Source organism: Nomia melanderi, chromosome 1 (assembly GCF_051020985.1).
Source record: "Nomia melanderi isolate GNS246 chromosome 1, iyNomMela1, whole genome shotgun sequence".
NCBI lineage: Eukaryota > Metazoa > Arthropoda > Insecta > Hymenoptera > Halictidae > Nomia > Nomia melanderi.
In genome coordinates this window covers 18,881,662-18,904,968 of record NC_134999.1, presented here as the reverse complement: position 1 = coordinate 18,904,968, position 23,307 = coordinate 18,881,662, and the positions used below count along the sequence as shown (strand labels likewise).

The 23,307-nt window shown below is 48.1% G+C and overlaps 2 protein-coding genes across 5 annotated transcripts in view; both read left to right on the top strand.

Moving 5' to 3' along the window:
- The first annotated feature begins 316 nt into the window (after positions 1-316).
- LOC116433723 (uncharacterized) lies at positions 317-19,007 on the top strand. The gene is made up of 5 exons (XM_031992130.2): positions 317-535; positions 2,030-2,147; positions 11,006-11,122; positions 12,324-12,826; positions 13,023-19,007. Exons 2-5 carry the CDS (start codon positions 2,037-2,039, stop codon positions 13,588-13,590), a joined length of 1,299 nt encoding a protein of 432 aa, XP_031847990.1. The 5' UTR covers positions 317-535; positions 2,030-2,036; the 3' UTR covers positions 13,591-19,007.
- A 57-nt stretch (positions 19,008-19,064) lies between these two features.
- Positions 19,065-23,307, top strand: part of LOC116432657 (uncharacterized) — a 318,841-nt gene continuing 314,598 nt past the window's right edge. For all 4 annotated transcript variants that reach the window (XM_076367985.1, XM_076367981.1, XM_076367980.1 and 1 more), the window contains exon 1: positions 19,065-20,288. In XM_076367985.1, the coding sequence (XP_076224100.1) occupies positions 20,274-20,288 (15 nt within the window). In that variant the 5' untranslated portion in view covers positions 19,065-20,273. The remainder of the gene's footprint in view (positions 20,289-23,307) is intronic.

Genomic DNA, 23,307 nt, shown 5'->3' with positions numbered 1-23,307 from the left:
GGCGATTTTTTTTTCACCGTTGACATTCGTCGCGATTACCATTCGACAGCTCATCCGCATTGTCTCCACGAGCATTATCGGGGGAAACAATAGGATGACGAAACCATGCGACGAAAGCAATCCCTGCGTAGCCTTGAGCGACTACTCAATTTTGGCGTAACCATGGGGAACGCGGTCAGCATTCACCGCATTCGGCGTTAACCCTCGAGGATGCCGAGACGAACCGGGGTACCCGGAAGTAATAGTACAGCAATGAGTCGGCAGAACGCCTGCGCGGCGGCCACCACGTCGCTGTTCGGTGCATGGAGGGTAACGGTGGCCCAGGGGCGGCAGTGCGGGTTCAGGGGGCGGCGAGGGCGGGTGCCTCCGTTGGAACTACCCCTTGGCGACAGCCCGCAACCATTCTAAACCACGGCTGATCTCGTGCCGCGCGTTAATTCTCGTTCCCTTCGACGATTCGGCAGTCCGTTGATCGTGACAACCGTTTCTCCACCGATATCTCCGAGTGAAGGATCAAAGACAGCCGCTCGTTCAGGTAAATCGATTCAGCGATTCAGTTCACGGGAATCGCGAGTTCGCGGTCTGGACGCCGTTCGTCCGCGGAATAATCTCGCCTGCCGTTGATACCCGTTTCTCCTAGCTGGCTTGTTTATCGTGCGTCCCTCGCCTCGACACGTAGTGCTTCTTCTGTTATGACGTTACCGTGACACCGGTGTGCGACACTATTCCCTTCTGCACCGAGGCAGCCGCGCGCTACTCGTCGATAAAAGGCTCGATATTGGCGACGGGGATGCTGTGATCGGCAATTGTTCCACGTCCGTCTATCCTCGAACCCTGAACGGTTTCGTAATTCCCCGAACCTTGCGCCGCGACGCTAATCCGGCGATTGCTTTCAGCGCGATACATACGGATCAAACGGCGCATAAGCCCACGTATCATGTCGTTCATCGTGTTAGCGAATCACGAGGGTTTCTTTATTTCATTACTACCTCTGTTGAGCCTTCTATATCGCCGATCCATGTTTCACGGTCTTCGGCACCGAAATCTCCCATCGAGCTTTCCGCTGCCGCGAGGTCCTCGTGCATCCTTGAGCCAGTGCCTCCAAGTGTCCAGCGCCGCGCACCGTTTGATCGCTCGACCCCTATTCCGCGGAAACTTCGCGGAAACTGTAACGCGGTCGGCGCCTAAGATCCTATTAACTATACTCCGCGATATCGACGATAGTCCGGCCAGCGGACGCGAAATTCTTACGAGACCGCGGCCGCAGGTACGCGTTTCCCGCGCGTCCGTTCAATTAATATTCATTTATCAGCCCGTGGCAGACGCGGGCTGCGCTCGGTTTCCCCGTTGCCGAAGGTCGAACCGATTAACGCGAACGATGATGGATAGAAGTCTGGCCGGGCACGGTGCGCGCTGCGTTTCACGCGATAAGTCAAAGTCAGACCTTGAGGGTTGCGGAGAACTGGCTGGCTGCTTGACGTGTCTCGTGACGGCGAGGAACTTCGCTTCTTAAAGTTCAAAGTGTGGCCCGGAATTATGCAACCGCCACTGTAGCGGGAACGTTGGCCCCGTTGCACGTACCCCGGAACGTGTTCTTTTAATGACGCTTAATGATAGGCCGGCTAGCCTTCCTCGCGCGCTCGTCCTGTTCCTCGGGACACCGTTCCGCGGTGCTACGGATCGATTCATTCCCTTCCGACCGGGGTTAGCCCGACTGTTTACAACTGCGTTCAAACGAATCGAGCGTCCGTCCACGGAACAGGGGGGACCGTGTGCTCGTCCCGTGCACGGTTTTTTTTAGGGGTGAGGTGGGCGGCACGGGGGATGATTTTATTATTCCTTTTTTCACCGTATCGCGGCTCTTTCTTTTCGAAAATCAACGGGGGAGAAAAAGCAATTCCGCGGCGGACGAGTTCGCGGGGCCGGCGCGGCGCGGCGCGGGCACAGTCACGTGTTTTATGGGAGGCGGAGAGGCCGAGCCGGGGTTCGAAAGTTCGTGCCACTCACACAATGATCTCTCGGTAATTAGTTTCAGCATGGAGTGCCCCGAGGCGATGGATCGAGGCCGGAACTTTCGTCTGCTCGCCGAGGAGGAGTTGCCTCGACTCTTGGACTTCCTCGCCGACTACTTGCCTGAATCCTTAAAGGTGCGTTCGTACTTTCATTCTCGCGGGCCAGCGGTCCCGTCCAGCCCCTTTAATGCATCCTACGGGCAACGCGCTGCCGGGATTCACCGAAATTTCCTTGATCCGTGTGCTCTCTCCGGCCGGTCGCGTCGTGTCTTCTAATTAACGCGCGTTTCAATCGCGGATCGATCGATCATCGCGCGCGCGCCACGGTGAATCCCGACTCGCTTCTCGTTACACGTGCAAATTAGCTCACCCCGACTGCGAGCGATCCCCAATTTCGCCCCTGCTCGATCCTTTCTTTCGGCTAATAATAATCCGGGCGCGATCGATGCGGGAATCCTAATCAGATGGCCCATATTATCTTCTCGTTGCGCTGAGAACGCGCCGTTGAATCAAGGCTTGAACGACACCTCGGTCTTCGACAAGAACGACCGGGATCCGGGGATCTCACGATAACAACGCGGATCCACGATCGAATCGGGAACAATGTCGCTCTGGGTTAAGGTTCTTCAATTATCCACCGCGACGCGATCAACCCCGGTGGGAAGAATTTAATACGTAGGTACAAAAGACAACACCTGTCCGCTGACTGCTACCTCTAAATCATCGACCTGGAGCCCGAGGCCTTGAAGATACCTCACGTTCCATTCGATAACACGCCGCAACGCGTCAGACTTTGAAATCGTTGCCTTACTCCTTGCTCTTCTCCTTTTTCAACCCTTTCACCGCGAATAACGCCTTCGGGCGTCCGACGAAAATCATCGTAGTTTCTGCAGCTAAAGGCTAGAGGCGTTAGGTCGCTAAGTACTGTACAACGCGTGCAGCATGTTTCCCGGTGATCCGCAGTAAAAAAACCGAAGAGAGGTAAACACCAGTTAGCAACACGCGAGGTTCTCCGTATAAAGGATTCCAGGCCGGTATAGCTAGGTACTGTAGTTTTCGCCGTTAAAGTTTAAAGGTGAGAGATTTAAGATTTTCAGAAAAATCAATCCAACCTTTCGTTGACATTTAACAGGGGGTTGAAAGAAGCCGTGCATTAGAGCAGACTTTAAACACTTTACGAGAGCAATTAAAGTGTTAATAGATTGTTCAAAGAATAATTCCAACAGCGTTCTATAGTCAATAAAAAAATCACCTTTGCAAAGTCCTAACGATAACAACTTTCCACACGGTTCTTCTATCTCACCTTCGTCAAACTTTATTTCATAGACCTTTCGTCGAACAGGGGGATGTTCAGCCTATTCGGAATCATTCCCCCTAAGAAATGTTCCCGAAATAACCAAGACCTATGCCAGTCTACCTTCCGCTACGTGCAAGATACAGAAACCTTGAAACGATCTGACGAAGGCGACTTCTCTCTCGTTAGAAAAGTTTCGTGAAACGGGGAGCGAACGAATCGAGGGTGTCGCGATATCGCGGCAGTGTCCCCGTGGGACGAGGCCGCGCATCGACGATATAAGATTACTGCCGGGGAGGAGGAAGCGATCCTCGCGCAGTATTTCCGCCGCAACCCGGTCTAAGTGTCGGCCGTTGCGCTAGGTTAGTGTCAAGGTCGCAGCTGGTAAACGCCGTTTCGCAGCGGCCGGATGCCGGCCTCCGCCGATGTTCGCACGTACCGTCGTAAAAGCCCCGACGAGAACAACGCCGTCGCGATGCACTTTTTTTCGACGCACAGTCGGCCGAGCCGTTTCCAGCCGAACTGCGAACCCCTTTGCCGATCAGACGGGCGGGTCAGGTGTGTGCCCCTCGCGTTTGTGCACCGATTACGCGATCGCGAAGCGTCCCGGCCGTTACGACACGCCGCTCGCCGCCGTGCAACGATGCGTGTAACAGCTGATGCTTTTTATCGCTTTCACCGGCGTTCCGCGGCGAGGAACACGTGGGTGTTTATTTTAACGACGATCGACGTGCCACCGGAGCACCGATGCTCGCTTCTCAGCCCGCGTTTCACCGTCGAATGTTTTCTATCGCCGCTTGGCAACACAGTAGCACCGATGTTCGAGTTATTAGCACGTCGGGTCGATTAATTCCGCCATTCGAATGTTATCGGGTTGTAGGTCAAGCGAGTTCTTTGTGTCTGTAACTTCGTTGGACGTTCCTTTATTGTTCGTTTCGCGGAGTCCATTTGTCGACATGGCAACTGGCTTTAGAGAGAATTTCCTTTCTAAAGGAGAAGAAGCGGTAGGGTTAATATTTCTGTTTAAGAATGTTGTAAAGCTGGCCTGGCTTAAACTAGGATCGCGTTTGTTTGCCAACGTGTCACTTTCAATCGTTCGATAATCGTCTGTGGACTGCTTTCTTAACACCTTCTCGAGTTGCATGATTCAATAACTTCCTTCGAGGCTATTATTTTCTGGAAAATTACCGAGTCCCTCTTTAATACGTAGTCACTGTACTAGCTCCAATATAGCGTTGCCTTTATATTTTATAATTCCCTCCGCAGCTGCGTTGATCACTGCTATTTCATAGTTAATGGCTTGCCAAGAGCAGCGAATGATATCGATTAATTCCTATTTGGAATCTTGATAATGAGCCTCACTCGGTGTTAAAAGGTAAATGTTTAATCTACGGTGTGCAGCATTCTTCTATACCCCTCGGCTCGGCGCCGTTATTGTCCCAAGTCATTGCCCAAGACAATTCGCAGATGGCTCTGCCTCTCGAATGTTCCCCCGACTATAGGCTTCCCTCGCGGCCATCCGCTATCCTGCAGCACTGCAAGCGAGAGTCAGGGATCGCGTGACGATGATCTATGTATGTACACATCGAACTAGGAACAATTGAAATTCATGAATTCGAAATTCTCTACATCTTCGTATCCATAGAATATTACATCAATTTAATAAGACTTAATACACGCTGTCAGCTATTATTAAATAACGTAATCATCGCCATTATTACACATTTAATAATCCTAAACAAATAGTATACAACACTACGGACCTGCCTGCAGCCTAAGGCACGAGCTAAATACAGCAGTTGCTAAGCAAGGGTGTTACAGCTTTAATCTAAGCAACCCACGTCAACGCGATGAATAACTAATCCGCTGAAAGCTGTCTACAAAACAGAGCTAGTCGTATAGATGGATTTTCCTATCAGCCATCAAAACGGTCCTCGTTCATCCACGATGTTCCTCCGGTAACTGGTTCGATTGTGCCGCGATACAATGCGACGTTAACCCGATAGCCTATATCGCGCGCCGAATAGCTACGGCCTCCATTCCGGAGAAACTACGGCAGCCAGTTTTCCGGCCGGTTTCTATCTCCACCGCGCCGTGCTCGGTTTACAGTGGGCCGATAACAATATTACAGCGTCGTGTTTATCTCGCGGCACTTCGGTCTAATTATCGATCACGGTCCGCCGCTGTCCGACACAGCCGCCCACGCGTGCTGCCCCGGCGAACGAAGCCTCGAACCTTTCCACGCGACGAAAATCACCGCGGCCGTACACGATATAGCCACCGTGACGGACACCTGTTAACGCAAATGACACACACACACACGCACACAAGGAACCGGCGCGCGATAATCGGTCACCGAGCATGTTTACGAGAGAGAAAGTCGCAATAAACCTCTCTCGCCTACCTCTTCATCACGATTCATTTAACATCGATGCAAAAAGATTTGCCCGGTGACTCTTGCCTGTCCTTTTCTACCGGTCTTTTTATCTCGCCGTTAAAATTATCTTGTAAACAAGCCGCGCGTTACGTCGACGACCTGGCTCGCGCCATTAACACGAATCCGACGGGTCTCTTTTATTATTTCTCGTTTTTCCCCTCGTTTTCCTTTATTTCCCCGCGCCGTCCATTCCATGGGACTCTCGGTCCCATTGTTTTGCAACGTCGTCGCGGCGCGGCGGCGTTTAATAGGACGCGCGGCACTCGATAATACCGACGGCTATTTCGAAAGGTATTGCACAGGTAGCGATGTGTCATTGCTGAAATTTCACGCATCAAAGGCTGCCGGTTGCGTAACGGCAATAACTGCGGTGGACGACGGTGCCATTATGATTTCGGTATCGCTCCACGCCGGTTCTGCAACTCGGCGATCGATAACTCGGAACACCGACTCGAATGCAACGGGTAATATTCTACGATTTCCCCGTTGATCCGTCGATACCCTCTTAATCGCGGGTAGAACTTTACCTTAACCCGTAGATTACAGTCGTACGCGACGCTGTTTCTCAACGAGCTGGAAAATTTCAACAGGATCGTTAAGCAACCACTCACATTTGTTTTAGAAAAATAATCTAAAGTGGCGATGGCAAACTGAAACTTTCTAATTATACTTTTCGACCAAAGTGCACGTAGTTCCTAAGAATCCATTGTATCAATATTGGTATCATAAGGAAGGCACAGAATATATGAGACTATCGATGAAATGCGGATATTTAAATGCGTTTTTTAACGTTCGTCTGACCATCCGCGTAGAAATCGATAGGAATTTATGGGAGGATCCAACGGACGCGAATGCCTCGCCGATAAGTTACTATGTAAGACCCACGGCCGGACATTCATTCATTTGGATTCACAATCCAAGTAGAAAGTGGCGCGAAACCGATTGCAGTCGGACTCTGCTGGCATCCATTTATCTCTCTCTTTTGCCTTTCACTCTCGACCCGGAGAGTTATCGATCTAAAAGAGCTTTGTTTCCTGCTCGTCGGCGGCAGGAGGTGGGACTGCCGGTGTTACGACTGCCGGCCACGCCACCTTGATTCCGGTACCGATGTGCAAGGTGTACCGGAGTCAAGGCCAGGGTCGCGTTTCCGTGATCACAGCTCGACGTCGGTCTCGTAATCTCGCGCCGGCGGTATTGTCGCAGAGATCCAGTCCACTGGAATTCGATACTGCAATTCGATTGCCTGCAATAGCCAGAAGGAATCGTCGCGATCTTCTATCCCTTGCCTTGCCGATCGCTGTTCATCGTAGCTACTTTTCTCTAGAGAAGAAAAGAATTCCGAATTCGTCGTAATCGTAGTGCTATGTATTTCGATAACATACGTTTATTTTAAAGATTGAGCGTTGGTGTTACATAATTAGTAAACTTTCAATCCAAGCGTTTATCAAGTTCCGAAGTTTCGCCTCGGAACACAATTTCCTAACGCTATTCAATATTTCAACTTTAAAGTAGCTTCGCAGCTGGCATTCACGGTGAACAGATAAGTAGTCAATTATGAACTGAATTGTTTATGAAATTCCAAAGTCTCTTGTCGGAGCACAGTTGTCGCGGACAACTGTTTAATATTTCCATTTAGAAGCAGCTCTGCGGCTGGCGTTCGAGGCTTTGTTCCTAAGTACCGCATCCCGCATTTCGCAATGCGTTTCATTAAAAAAAGAAAAAAGCAAGAGAGAGAGAGAGGGAGAGAGAAATCACGCAGTTCCCCCGGCGAACCTAGACGCAATCGGAACTTTTTCCTTTCATCGAGCCGGAATTCCCCCGGTCGTTCCAATTTCGCTGTTGCCTACCCACAGCACAGCCAGTAATGTCTGACCAGCACGAAATGATTGCGCATACAGCCTGCACCGTTTATCCCGGCATATAAAGCCCAGTGTGTAGCCGGCAAGGAGTCAGGGTCAAGGCCGTGTCCAGACGCGCACACGTGATGCCATGTCGGTTTTTCGAATCCGCATTTGAATCGATGCCTTCCTGCACGCCTGCACGTCGCTGCCGAGGATACTTAACGAGCTGCCGCTGGCTGAAGCTCGATAATGATTCGAGAAGCTTTGATGAAGCACTTTCAGGATCGCGTGTGTCTTCGTCCAACGTCCCTTGCCTGTTCCTCCGTTCCCGATGGAACACGCCCTCCATTCTGTCCGTCCCTTTATGCGCGGTGGCTCGTTGAGGCATAAAGCTTCTTCTTTTTCACTTTTAATTCTCGTAAAAGAAAAGAGTCGCGAGGCGTGCAAGCTGCAACAGCAGCAGCAGCAGCAGCAGCGGCAACGACGAGTCACCGCTCAATTAAAGTGAAACACGTTTATAATATTGAAAATAATGAAGTCGCTCGTTTATCCGCAGCTGGATCGGGTTCACGTGCAGTTCTAATATTAACCTTAAAACCGGGCGAATTAGGTTGCATGACTTTTCGCTCGGGAACAGCCGTGCGAAACCGTTGAGCTTGATCCAATTAACGTTAGAACCACTGACCAGTCAAATTGATTGTTTCGTTGTAACCTGAATTTATCACATTCAAGTTACTTTATATTCCAGCTTGCGTGTGTCGCGTCTACTTACTAACTCCTTGCGAAAGCATCTGTATTCTGACGATAGTTGGAAGAGAAGAAATCTAAGGAAATGGGTCATTTTGAGGTAACCGGTGGTTGCAATGTTAAACCGATTTGCAGAAGCTACTTTGCTTTAAGCTAGATTATTTTCTTTCAAGATACGACGAACTTGCGTTTTCTTGTGCGCGCGGAAACGGGATCGTTTAATGAAACGGGCCGGTCCTAATGCTCACGCGGTAAACAAGCGACCGGCTCGATATGAAATTAACTTTCACCCCGGGTACAAATATCGCGCGGAAGGGTGTGCGTAGTCTACCTCCGGCGCGCCTCCGATCGCCGAAGTTTTCGTATTCCGCATCGATATTGCGAGCCGACTTTCCCCTTTGAAATTAATTTGGTGTGTGTGCGCGCGCGCGTGCGCACGCACGCTCGCTCGCGAAACGATCCCTTTTCGCTACAAAGACACCAAATAAATTGAGACAATTCGTGCGGCTTTCCCATTTGCATCGCCGGTTTCCTCGCCGCCTTTTCGAGATCGCTTGCCGGCGATATGTAAATCCGTAACCGGTTACACATACCGCGGGCCGCATGCGAAACATTTTATTACGCCGCCGTTTGTTTCGAAAACAACGGACTCCTCCGTTCTTCCGAGGCAGAATCCACTCGCGCCGTCGATCTTCCGTTAGAAACGTACGTATATGAAATACGGGGCCGTTACTCGTGTCAGCGTGATGCTTGCCCGCGTATAAGTTCGTCCGCGGAGATTCAGGACTGGATCTGATTTAATAAAAACCCTGCCAAAAAGCGTGAAATCCCATTGCACGTAATGCTTCGCGAGCTGAAACGTTCCTCCTTTTATCCTCCGTTTTACAGTTTTTATAATTTTGCGCGCGGTATAGATTTTTACTGTTATCATTATCGGAGAAAATAGAAGAACATGGCGGCACTGCGTGACCTAGATGGCGGATTATTATGTCTGGATTAAGTTTAGGTTAGGTTCGAGTTAACCTAAAAAAAGACGTTAAAGCGGTCTAAAAGCGAGGTTTAGACCAGTGATTCTCAACGTGGGCGGTACCGCCCGCCGGTGGGCGTTCGGAGCGTTCAGAGGGGCGTTAAAGGCCAAGGTAGTGGTACTTAAATCTTAACTGTTCTTTAATTTTTCTTTTATATTTTGCTTCACTGATACTCCAGTTTTATACGCGTGTGCATATTTTCGATGATTGTAGTGGTAGTCAATTGTTGTTTATGTTGAACAGTTTCATTCTTACGAAACAGTATAATAAGTTTTAAAAGAGAGCGAGCATGTGGACTTTAAAAATACCTTGGCACAAAAAAGGGGATGACGATGCAAGATACGTTTAAAATCACTGATTTAGACATTCGATAGATGAAGTGCCCCATTGAAAGTTTTAGGGTATACTGTATACGCAATCTTGCAGCGAGTTTCCTTGCAATAACATCCGAACTCACGATATTACTAAATTGCTACTTAAATTTACTGTGGCCCGAGCCATTCCAGGCTCGAGCCAGTTCCAGATATTGCTACCTCGATCGCAGTTACGCTTCGATCTTTCTAGGCCAAGATGCACCGTCCATCACCCAGGCCTCCAATATATCGCAGCCAGGAAACATCTCCTCCTTTTACGAAAATTCCGCTCGTTTCCCAGGTGCACGCTCTTTCTCCCGTATAGCACGGAAAATCGTTAGGACGCTATGTGTTTGTCGCATGATATGACACGGTGGTATTCCGAACGGTGCAGCCGTTACATAAAATCTAGGACAGGGTATTCGCGTTCCGCAACAGCTTCCACAGTCGATTATTTACTTACTTTCAACCAGCAGGTTGTTACCGAGTTAGTAGCTCGTGCCTGTTGCCACGTAAATTACGGCCGCCGCGCGTGTGTCCGCGATTGATGCTCGCGTTTACGAGCTTCAGGCGATCATTCCGGGCCAGTGGAGCCGGCTCTTCTGATCCGGAACAGGTGTCTTCCTCCGTCTACGGTATTGTCCGACTGGAAATGTAGAACGATCCCTAATGCGAAAATATTTGAATACAGGAAGAAAGAGCTTGGAAAGAGATACGAGTGAAAACCTGTTCCCCTCTTTCCTCCGGCGGCAGAAAATATGGAGATTTCCGCGGAACGGGACGAGGACACTTTATATACAAGGGTATCAGAGGTAGCACGTGGTAGTTATTTTAAGATCCCGGCGTCTGGAGCGTCGCCCTCGGCTAGGTTCCTCTTTATCCTGCAGCTTCCTCGTAAATATCTACCCTTTCATTTCAGACACTAGCTCCAGTCAACTCGCGCGCGCGCGGGCGCGAGCGCCAGCAGCGTGAAAGGGAACCATCCCTTTAACTACCCTGCCCCCCGGTAGGCTCTTCTAATTCTTCCGCGAAGATGAAAAGATACCCAGCCGTTTCGCATCGCGCAACCATTGCCCCGTGAACGCTCCGCTACAAAAGGATTACCTGTCGTGCTCGACTCGCCTTAGCTTCCCTCTGTCCAACCCCTGACCGCCGATGATTCTCGTGCAACCCCGTAACTACCCGTAACTCGTTTATCGGGTCCGGCGCGACGTGTTTAGAGAGGGAAATAAACTTCGCACTTCGTCGGCCTGCGAGACGCATCGGTTTGACCCTATCTGTTTCTCCGCGCAGTTCCATCAAACTTTGCTGACGTACACGCGGGACAAGGTATGGGACTTCCACTTCTACGTGGCGCACGGCTGGCCCGAAGATGCGATCTGTCTGCATTTCCCCGGCATGACGTTGTCGGTAAGTATCAAATCAGTCCTCTATACTTTTCAGATTACTGGAGACCGCAATCGATAGCACCCTGCGGCGCCGCGGCATAATGCACGCGCTTAAACCCCCTGGTGAATTCCAGAGAACGATACATCGATGTACACGCGTAATCTTTCGCTTTCCCGTGTCCGCTGCTCAGCGATGACGATTCCCAGTTTCGAAAGTATTACGAAAATCTCGTGATCGATTTACGGGGACCGTAGGAATATCAAGAAAACGTTTGATCGTGATTCCTCGAAGTTTTCGGGAGTACAAAGTCACGGGTGAATTCGGGAAAATTGCATGCTCGCGTGCGTCCCGCGAATTCATTTCGGACGGCATCGCTGCGGGGGTGCGGAAAAGTTGGCCCACATCCTTGCCTGGCCACCGGCCAATCTTTTGTTTCCACGGGCTTGCCAGTTAGCGTCCTGTCCTCGCTCCTGACTCCTCTAATCCGAGTTGATTCCTCGTTCATGCTCTTTAGTTAATTACCGCGGCAGCGATTCGTCGATTCGACCGTGTTTCCCCTCGCGTGTCCTATCCGCGGGACGAACCCGGCGTTTTATAAATCAGAAAGGCGTCGCGAACCTTGACATTTCCCGGCCGGGATTTATCGCCGACGCCGCGAGAAATTATGACGCAGAACGTTTGACAAGCGCGCGGTCGCCCTCGATACGCGTGCATAGCCGGGGAATTAATTCGAAGCCCGCGCGAAGGATACCGGGACAACCGTGTCTCCAGGAGCTAGAGCTAGAACCAATGGGATACCCGTATGAAACAAAATTAACCGGGTTACGCACGAGATATTGCGGCTAGGTGTCTAATAAGATAGTTCAAAGCGGACCAGCTTATTGCCAAAGCATGTAGGCCTGCCAATAATTTTGTACAAAGATAAAGACATCCAGTTTAAAATAGTTGTTTCAGTGTTTTAGTATTCATTACGAAAACGTGAGTTACGTTTCAGAAATAATAGACGTCAAGTCTGAATAGTTTCGTGTACCCGGGCGTCTTGGAAGTAACAGCTCCGCTAGGAACCCCACACCAGAATCAATGGAACAAACCGTTGACGTTAAACGACAAAGTCTCGGAATAAATAATTCATGCGGCTCCGCCGGCGGAGCCTTTCTCAACTTCCGCCCCTCGTCCCGGGACCGATCTTTCCTCTAACTTGGTTACTCGGATCCACTTTCAGCCCCACGGTTTGCTGTACGAGAGCGTGGGCGTCTTTTGTCCCAACGACCGGCTGGAGCTGCTCAAGCTGCTCAGGGACGAGGACGTTCTGATCGACTGGTCGAAGCCGCTTTACATCAATTTCGTACACCACGACATCGCCGAGGAGCTGGAACGCCTCTACGAGGACACCGGGACCATCGAAAGGGTGGTGGGCGACGTGTTCGTATGCCAGAACACCGAGGAGCTCGACGAGAAGCTGGACCCGGAAGAGGAATCGGATCCCGATGTCCAGGTTCTTCCGTTGAAGGCCGAACACGCGGAGGCTATCCACGAGTTGTATCCAGCGAACGATATGGAATGCCATGAGATCTTCCTGCGGCTGATCGGCTCACTTCCGGCGGCCGGAGTGTTTGTCAAGGATTGCTTGGCCGCCTGGATGGTGCAGTCTTATTACGGAGCTATGTTCTCCATGCAGACTAAGCCGCAATACCGGAGGAAGGGATATGGAACGAAATTAGCAAGGTAGATGTCTTTCTTTTTCGATTATAGCTAACGAGGTAGATCCAACTGAATTAATTTGTCGTTTAGAGTACTTTAGAACTGGAGTAGTGATAGTAGCGTTGCGATAAGCTCGAGTCCTGGAAGCTTCGAGGCTCATCCCTTAAACGCTGAATCTTGAAGGGTTAGAGACTCTAAGTTCGTGATCACGAAATTCCAGGTACCTGACGAAACGAGTAGCCGAGAGGGGCTACCAGCCTTTCGTAGTGATACGTCCGGAGAACGAAGCTAGCCAGAGCCTGTACAAGAAGCTGGGCTTCGTGAAGCTGTACCAAACGGTTCGGATGACGTTCACGCCGTCTACGTGGCAGGACCCGGAGAACGAATCGAGCGGCTACTTTAAGGACAACCTAGAGAACGCGGTTAGGCAGCTCACCATTGAGCAGAAGGTGGTGAACGCTTTCCAGCACGACGAAGTCTCGATCCACGAGGAAATCGTGGAAGAATGTGATGATGGCAATCTGGCGGAAGAGGAGAACATCGAGGGGATCGTCGAAGAACCTGAAGAGGATCGAAATGAAAAGCCAGAGGAGGAAGATAAAGGCGAAGAGGAGTCCGAGGGACGAATAGAAGTGACCGAAGTGCTTGATAAAGTAGTTGAAGAAACTGCTGAAGAAGCTGAAGAGGCGACAAATGAGGTACAGTCAGAGGTCAACGTCGATGGGACGGCGAACGACGGCGGCGGCGATCAAGACGATGGAGGAACGGACGATGCAAACGCGGAATAATGAAATATACGTTCGATTAATCGATAAATGGTCCACGATTTAAGTCGCGCAGCTTGCTCGGGGTTCGCTCTCCCTCACGGAGCTAACAGGACCTGCCTCGCGCGAAGTATAGTATATATATTCATCGATCAAACCATTTAGTAATATACGCGCATCGTATCGACGAACAATCGGAACCAAACACTCGACGAGCATCGTTTTTAGATTCACAAGAGAGAGCGAGAGAGAGAGAGAGCGAGAGAGAGAGCGAGAGAGAGAGAAAGAGCGAGAGAGAGTAAAAAAAATGAGAATTGATTCAGCGCCCTCGTTTTAGACGATAACCGGTAGCTTTTGTAAGCGGCTCGACCCGATGAGAACAAATTGAAAGTAAAATCAGTCGAGATAGATGTAATTTTCCACGGTTGATCGATGATGTGTCCTAAGGAGGCGTCTCTTTGGCACGTCGGGGAAGAGACCGCCCCGAGCGATCGGTGCGACGGTAGACAGAGACAAAAAGAAAAAAAAAACAAAAGAAATTATTTTAAGAAACTTAAAACGACATTAACGGCACCGCGTTCGTGCGAGGCTTCAATTCGCGTACGATTAACGCGTACGATTCTGCGTACGGTTCCTCATATCAGACTGTTTCGGAGAATGTCGTGAGGGTCTCAGGAATCAGCTATATTGTATCCTTTTTGGGTTGCCAAGGTTAGATGATTTCAAAGTCTATCCAAACGTACCGGGTCCGGTATCTTCCTGTTGCATTTGGTGGGTTCGTTGTTTCAGATGTTTAGCGTTGCATTTATCATGATCGTATATCTTCGTTGCATGGTCGACGGGGTTAACTCGGGGCGTCGATCGGTCGTCCGTAGGCGGGACAGCTCGTTTCGCTGTCGAGTTGATCGTTGCAACTCGGTGGTCCGCGAACGGTACTGTGTTTTTATCAAATTTTAAACGTGAACACGCCATTGTTCACGGGACCGAGTACAAGTTACCGTACGGATATTCGGTTATCCCCCTCCCCCGTTGCACAATGAATGGGACGAAACGACGGACGTCACCCGTCGTCCGTGGCTCGTAACGTTAGTTTCTTAGCGACCAAAATCCAACAGATAGACTTTGAATTACAAAGGCGTTCGTGTTCAATCGAATCCTATCACGAGCTGAAAGAGAGAGAGAGAAAGGAAGGGAGAGAAAGAGAGAGAGCAAACGCGAGAGAGAAAGAGAGCGAGAGGCAGAGAGAAAGAGAGAGAAGGAGAGAGAGAGAGAGAGAGAGAGAGAGAGAGAGAGAGAGAGAGAGAGAGAGAGAGAGAGAGAGAGAGAGAAAGAGAGTGAAAGAGAGAGAAAACGAGAGAGCAACAGGGAGAGAGAGAAAGAGTGAGAGTGAGTGATAGAGCGAACACCGCGATCGCTCGGAAGATTTGCGCGGTGAATCGATCTGTGATTGTAATCCCCTTGTATAAAGTAGCGTTTCGAACAAAAAGATGAACAAAAAAAATTCCGAAGCCTCGTGCGACCTCGACACGCTTTCCTTAATATATAAGTAGAAGTAAAATTGCTGTGCCCGTGCGCTCGACCGTAATTGAATTTAAAGCGTGCTGACTTATGAGGCTGGGGCAGGCGCTTCGACGCTCGAAGCTTCAAACGCGTACGGTATTTTCGATTACACGGCTGAGCGCTGAAGAAAGTTGCGCTCGGAGTTAGCACCCAAGCGTTCACGAAAAACAGAAACGAAAGAAAATACACAGAAACACGTACACAAGAAAGAGACAACACGTACTTACACGAGTACACAATTCGTTCGTGACTTTCCTCAATGCTTCTGCGACCTTAGGGAATTCCAAATTCCAGCTTTTCTTAACCGAACACGATTCTTAATCGGTGTAAGAAAAAAGAAACAACAACAACAACAAGAAAAATAAGGAAACAACCGTGAAAAAACCTGTGTTCTTATGCAGAGAATCGACGACGAAAGATCGAGCGACGTGTCTTATTTTCTCTTTTCTTTCCCAGTTTTACCGTCACAGCGTTCGGTCCAGCGTGCGAGCCAAATGATAATAATATTAATAGGAACGATTCAGACGATTAATATTATTATTAGTTACAGAATGTACGTGTATAAATATGAACATACCGCGCGCAAACGGGAGGCCCGGTCGGCCCGGTCCCGGTCGTCCCTCGCGGATCATCGTTTCTAGGGACTTTAGCTGGTAGCTATTGTTTGTAACGTTTTTTCTATGTTTCATAGACGCGACTCGTCGACACCGCACGAAACAGAATAGAGGAATCCGGAGGCCCGTGGCCGGGACGACCGTGCGGTTCCTCCAAGGCCCCTCCTTTATTTTCGATTTTCGACAGTTCCGGGGGCCAGCTGTGATATTTTCCCCACTCTGGTTGCAAGTACCAAAATTCGTGCGGAGGAAGTCGCGACCTGGACTAGCAACTTTCTTTTCCCTTTTTTCGATAGAACCGGACTTCAAGTTCGGATCTTCTATCTAGAAACCAGATCGCGGCCCTCCCATGGTTTTCTTCTAGGCAAAAAGTCTCTAGAGCCGTTAATGGGACACGCGGTAATCGATGTTAATCGTCATTGTCCCGTTTAGAGGATCAACGGATTTCGATTTTTAACGGATAAAAATGAATACGTTCAATTACAGGGCATACCGGCAAGAATAATTGTACACCTCGTGGACGTGCCCGATCGTCGCTAGTAAAGTTACCTTGTGTTCATTTTCACTAGTTTCCGTTACTTCCGGTTTGTGCACAAACCTTGAGAACAATCAATTCGTTTACTGGCGCGAGCATTCTTGCCGGCGATACCCCGTGACCACTATGTTTCACAAATGGATATTCCGTACGGTTTTACTTACCTCTAAAGTTACTTAACCGGCGAACCAATAACGTTGATGATTAAAACGTAGACGCGCACCGCGGGGTCGCGCGCGCAGCGACCCCGATCGTGTTCGTGGTGCGATCAAATCCCATGATTCGTATTCGTGACTCTGATTCGGCATGATTAAACTTGCAACGGATTAGGATAAATGATTGTGAGAAACTGTTAAGCGTCGAAGAACAAGAAAGATCAGTGTAATGTCCCCGTCGAACGCGTTTCGCCATGTCTGGCCGTCACAGTAATCGTAATCGTAGCCGAGCCAGGTTCCGCGGTAAACTCGTACACTTTTCTTATGTCCGTGCATAAGCTCGAATGGAATTCACGCGGCGGCCGTTACGAGAAACGCGAGTTCCCTCGATCGAACGAATCCGAAACGAACGGACGCTGGCAATTCTACATAAGCAAGATGGAAGTCGCCTAACTAGAAAATTTTGACTTTGATGTAATTTTATATCACAACGCGTCATGAACTAAATAGGAAATACTTTTTTTTTACTCATTGAAATCACTTTAAAACAATGAAATCAATTTCTAAACAATAGAATATGAAACCAACTTACCGACTTAAAAGATTGACAAGAATCGGTCGCTCATCTCAGTTATTTTATCAAAGTGGAAAAGAATTAGATTTTTCGAATGTTATATTCGAAGATAATAATTTTTTTCTTAAATATTTCGACACGTTACAAAATTGCACGAAATTTCATTGAAATCGGAATGTTCGAGTTGGACGACTTTCCTTGCGAGCACACGTGAAATCTCGTTACCCTAAACGACGGGTTTCTTGCGCGCGAGAAAAATTCGTCTTAGTTCCTGCATCCTAAACTAGATAGCGGTGCGGTGACGTCGCGGCCGCTTCCCCCCACGATTTTTTAGAATTCGCGCGCGCGGCTTGCTGTTCGTGTCGGCTCTTCGATCGTGCTGTGTCAATTAGCATTCCGAGCGTGATAAAACCGTTATATACCGTGTCACGTCGGTTAATTGTGTTACAACAATCGGGAATCGCGGTGTTTTCAATTTGGAATCGTCCCATTGGAAATTTCTCTACGCCGAATATGTTCATTAACTTGTTGGTTAAGTTTCAAAGTTCGCAAGACAATGGGCCCGTCTTTTTCATCCTATCAATTGGTCGTCCTTCGAAAATAAAGGTAAAGAAGTCTAGATTTTATTCTTCTCCTCGACAATACGGTCGCGATAAAAGCCGATCGTTCGGATACCAAATGATTCTCGACGATTCATAATATCGCGCATAATCCGCACAAAACGGTTTCTCGTAATGGCCCAGCGACATCTGTCTCCCTCCGTTTACACAGGTTAAAATAGATCGATTTGGAATTACGCGCAGCTTCGCTTTCCTCTCAATTTTTCAAGTCTTTAACCTCCGGCTCGTGCGATTCGCTGTGCAGAAACAATCGAAGAAGAAAAAACAGAAGAAAAGAAAAGAAATAAAAACTAGGAGAAAATCGGAACCGATAAATCTCGAATATTTAAAAATATTTTCTTATCGCGTGACGTTCAATGAAAATAGAGAGGTACCATCCGTCGTGTTTACCACTTGAACTCGTTTTTCTTTTTTTTTTTTTCATTGTCTCTGCATCGATCGTACGAATCTAATTTATTCGCACAATACGCTGCGATGAGTTTGCTTCAGGCACTTAATTTCTCGAGCGTTGAATCGTTTTTTCTAACTCGCGAAAAAAAAGGGAAATGGTAATTGATGGTTATCCGCGTCTTTTATTCCGGTACACGCTTCCTTCAGCGTTTTCTCTTTCCTCTCGTTACATTGTTCTAACGGAAAAGTCGAGAAAAGTGTCCAATCGAAAACAACCAAAAACAAGAAAAAAAAACGAGAAAAGAAAACAAGTAATGGGGAAAAAATGGACGGCGAGAATAGCAACAACAACAACGAAATAATTACAATTAAATTTATACCAACCTGCATCTAGATCGCTAATCCTAGCGCTGTGTGAGTCAATGTCTCGCGAGATAGGCCTACGATCCGTCTGTTTGACACCTAAACAACACACTTCTTCTAACGCTTATTGTAAATATATATGATATACATATACATATATATACATAAATATATCCTTCCTATTTCCTCGTGCACGTTGCCTTTAACCGCAACAAAACAAAACAAAAAAAAGAAAAAAAAAAACTTTCTCTGGAGCAACACTTAAACCTCAGTCCTACGACGAATGAAAGTTACGAAACATTGAAAAAAGAGAGGAAAAAGAGCGAGAAGAGATACAAAGGAAAAAAAATGCCGAAGAGAGAAATTTATTCGCGAAAGCATTGCGAGCACGTAAATTGAACGGGACGATATGGAAATTAAGGTTAACACGCGAGAAAACACAGCGTTCGGAGGGCGCAGCGTGGCCGCCTCCGCGAGCAGGCGTCGGATTCGTGTAATTTGTATTGTTTGAAAAGGAAAAAAACTAAAGAAAAAAGACCGGCGACGAGCAGATGTTGGGCGACGTTAGTTTTGTGAAAAACTGGAAACTGGAAAAGAGCTTTGGGTAATAAATGAAACAAACCAATACGATTTTTTAACGACGGTGTCATTTATTGCTCTCTCACTTATCGACATGGTCCATCCAGCACAAGCTTAACATCCCCTTTCGTTACAAACGTGTGTCCATCTGTTTTTTAAAAATTCAGTTCATTTATCCTACGATTTAAATCTGATCATTTAATCGACACTCCAGAGGTTCATTTAATCATATCCCTTTTAACAGTTACAATTAAACCATCCACGTACATACGCACAATGTTTATTTCATGAAATTAATAGAGACACAACCAAGTGTGATTCGCGAAGCAGGCACCAGTGCGCCAAGAACGTGTCGCAAACGTCGCTGGCCGCGTGACGCATCCTAACACTCGAATTAACCACAAAAGCATTCCGTTTCTTCACTGGCGCCTTTCGCATCCTCGATTTCACGATACTCCGAACTGTCAGCGGTCACAAATATACCGTTCCATCAGCAGGGCCGCAAGCACTGTTGTGCCTGACGGCTAGGACGACCAAGTTCATCACGATCTTGATAAGTCCGCACGATACGATAACCATCCGACGTTCATGCCGATCACGTAACTCGATCGCAATTGAAAATTAATCCAAGCGATGCACTGTCACCAATCATTCCTCTCGGTAACTAGAATTAACGCGAAAGACCATTTTCACGAACTGAACCGTCGTCACAAACGTTGCACAGGGTATTAAGGTTAGACCACAACAAAAATCAGTAACGCGATTGAGAGGTATCCAATCCTAATAAGAGTCTGTTTGGTATTCACAGCGAACCGAGCGACTGTAAGCGAGATCGAGGCGAATGAAACGTTCGACACGATCCACGAGAGCCAACTGGAGGAGTGATCGGTAAAAGGAGCCGGAGGATGAAGGAAATCACGAGCGAGCCACGGTGTTACTGCGCCGAGGGTTCAACGAGAACGAGGAGAGACGACAGGTGACTGGATCGCTGCGCCATGCGCGTTGCCCGCTCGGGCTCGGGATCGGTCGAGCGCGCTCGTCAACGGTCGGCCGCCTCCGGCGGCTAGTGGTGGGGCGAGCAGTGTATCCGTGACGTCACATAATTAGAGTAAATACAAAGTAGTCTTGATGGGACAGCGGCGTGCGCCGCACCGTGAGTCGCTGGTCCGCGCGCGTCAAACCTATATCGTTTCGATACACGCACACCGCGCTCGTGTGTAGACCGTGTTCTATCCGCGCTATGTGCCGTCAGTGTGTGTGTGCCAAAGGATCCTAGATGACTGTGGGAATAGTGAGTGACAGCCGTGCAGCAAAGAAATGGAAAAGATAGAGGTGAGTGATATTTTACATAGAAACTTGTACCGCGCGGTGTGCACAGGAAAAAAAAAACTATTTTTTTTCGCCGCCCCCCCCCCACCTCCCCCCGTGGATTGTTCGCCGACCGTTGGCCACCGATGAAACAAATAAATAAACGGGAAGTGAGTGCGTCGCCTCGATGTGCCGGGTTTTAAGATAACGCGTTACGCGCCGCTTTTTCATCCCCCTTCGCTCGTTCATCCTATACGAATTTACCTCGACTCGTGTTCTCCTCGCTACTCGTCCGTAATGCAGAAGTGACAGCGTGCTGATGAGTGGGGGTAGGGGTAGCCAGTGGAGGGGAGACGATCCGTGTAGTTAGACATCTGGCAACGAATGCAATTGTGTGTATATATCTCTTCGATGTGCCCACACTATTAGACGGACTGATTACTACTACCACCGCCACCCCATTCTCCCCCTCCTCCGTTCCGTCCCCCGCCCCTCTTGCCAACGTTTCCTCTGTTTCATTTTCATGTCTCTCTGTCAACTTTGTGACTCTGCTTTTATCTATCTTTCTCTCGCACGTTTCTTCTCCCCACTCCACCTGCCTCTTTCCCGTCCTTCCCTTCGGTACACCATGGTTTCTCCCACTACGGCAACGTGTTTCTGTCCTCGTCCGTCCCGACAGTTCGTATGCTTGCTTACTCTTTCTCCCGTTTACATATCTCGCTCGCTACCTCTCGCTCCCGCCTTCGTCTTCCCGTATATTTGTTCTTTCTCTCTTTCTCGTGCTTCTGCCAAAGCACACTTTGTGTCTTCTTCTCGCTCCCTCTCTACCGTGCGTCTTTCTCTTTCTCTCCGGCATACTCGTTCTCCCTCTGTCTCGTTCTTCCCCCATCGTGTCTCTCTTTTGCTGTCTCTCTTTCTCTCTCTCTCTCTTTCTCTCTGTTTCTCCTTCGTGTTCTCTCATTCTCAGTTAGTGAGGTATTTATAGATGTGCCTTAACCCGATTTAACACAGCCACCTCGACTCGCATTGTCCTAACGACGATTTAATGAGAAATTACATTTTTTTTTATTATCCCCACCCGTGCGGTCCCGCGGTCATTCGACCGTTCCATTTTTCGATGAAATTTCATTTTTGAATTGTTTTCTCTCTCTCTCTCACTCTCGACGCCTCGTCCTCTCTTATTTCTTTTTCCCTCCGTTACTTTTTCTTTCTCTTTCTTCGTCTTTCCTTTTGCTTTCTCCCTCCGTCCCCCTCGAAAGCATGTTATTGTGGTCTAAATGGAATGGCGTAAAGGAGAATCGAAGGGAATAACACACAACAGCACTGTGTTCCGTGCACGCGTCCACAAGAGTTCGAATCGATAAGTGCTTCCGTTATTATTAGGATGAAATATTATGGTACATACGGCGGACGGATAAATGGAACGTCGTCTTGTTTAAAGGAAATTTTAAGAGCGTGCTTTTTGCGTCAAGGCTCTTCTCCTCTGACGAAAGAAAAGAAGGAAAAAAATATATACACATATATACATAAAAAAAAAATATATATATATATATATATATATGTATATAAATATATAAGTGTATATAAATATATAAATATATATAAATGTATATAAAAATATATATATATATATATATATATATATATGTATATATATATTTATATTCACGTATACATACATAATACATACACTATACATACACTATACATACACTATACATTTAAGAGTGTTCGTCGGAAAGAATGTTACGGGTCGGTAGAAAATGTTTCCAGGCACAACTTTTATTATCGGTTTTCTTTTTCCCTCTTTTTATCCTCGTTTCTAGCCGCCGCCATTTGTTCGTGTAGCTTTCAGATAGAATTATTTATTCGATGCTCGAAATGGAGCAATAATTGGATTGATCGGGAGTATATTTAATAATATTATTCTCCTACATCCCCACCACCGGTCGCTCTACATCCACCACCCCCCACTCCACACTGGCTCTTTCTCTCTCTCTCTCGCTCTCTCTCGCTCTCTCTCGCTGCTGGTGCTGCTGGTGCTGGTGCTGCTGCTGCTGCCTCCCTCCCTCCCCCAATCTCTTTCTCTCTCGCCCGGTCTGTCTTTCAGCGGACGAATTGAAAGTATACATTTGAGAATTAAATCGATAATGCGGGGTCGCGAGTCACGGCTGGTAATTATTGTATCAGAGCCCGAGGAGAGCGGTGAGCGTCATTTTTGTTATCGTAACTCGTCAGAGTACATAATACGCGAGAGCGCGGAGCGCTCTCTATTGTCTTTTTCTCGTAACGAGGAAACAACAAACTCGTGCAGTTTTTCGTCGCCTTTGTGCCCTCCCAACCCGCCACCCTCGCCGCCACCATCCCCCACCCATCACTACCACCACCACCATACCACCACCACTGCCACCACCACCACCAACCACCACCACTACCACCACCACCACACCACCACACCACCACCACCACCGCCACCACCACCACCACCACCACGAGCACCACACTACTACCACTACTACTACTACTACTACTACTAGCAGCAGCAGCAGCAGGCAGGAACGGTGACTTAAAATATTCTCTCTCTGGCTTTTCGAATAAAGTGCGCTTTTCCAACGAGCTATTTAACGTTCTTAGAAATTTCTTCTTCGTTTTCCTCCCTCGCTCTCTCTCGCTCTCTCTTTTTTTTTACTTTCTTCCCCTGTCTCTCCGTCTCGCTGTCTTTCTTTTTCTTTCATCTTTTTTTCTCTTGTTTTCTTTCTTTCTTTCTTTCTCTCTTCTTTTTTTCCCTTTTTTTCTTTCATTCTTTCTCTTTCTCCCACCGTCGGTGAAGTCTCTCTCCCCGTCCTTGCAGTCGGAACGGGAAATATAAACTGCAAGAAATGCTACTGGCAGATGCAATAATAATCAGTGCGCCAACGAAAATTCCCCAACCCCCTTTCGCGACCCTGTGCGCCCGAGAGCGTCCATGACGTAATAAAATTATATATTTATACGAGGCGAAGCTATTTGGAGTATGATAAGTGAGGCACGGTGAAAATTCTAT

Bases quoted from the DNA above. Each gene is read 5' to 3' on its own strand.
- LOC116433723 (XM_031992130.2), top strand. From the start codon at position 2,037: ATGGAGTGCCCCGAGGCGATGGATCGAGGCCGGAACTTTCGTCTGCTC. The intron at 11,123-12,323 runs GTAAGTATCAAA...ATCCACTTTCAG, and splicing joins TCCCCGGCATGACGTTGTCG to CCCCACGGTTTGCTGTACGA. The intron at 12,827-13,022 runs GTAGATGTCTTT...ACGAAATTCCAG, and splicing joins TATGGAACGAAATTAGCAAG to GTACCTGACGAAACGAGTAG.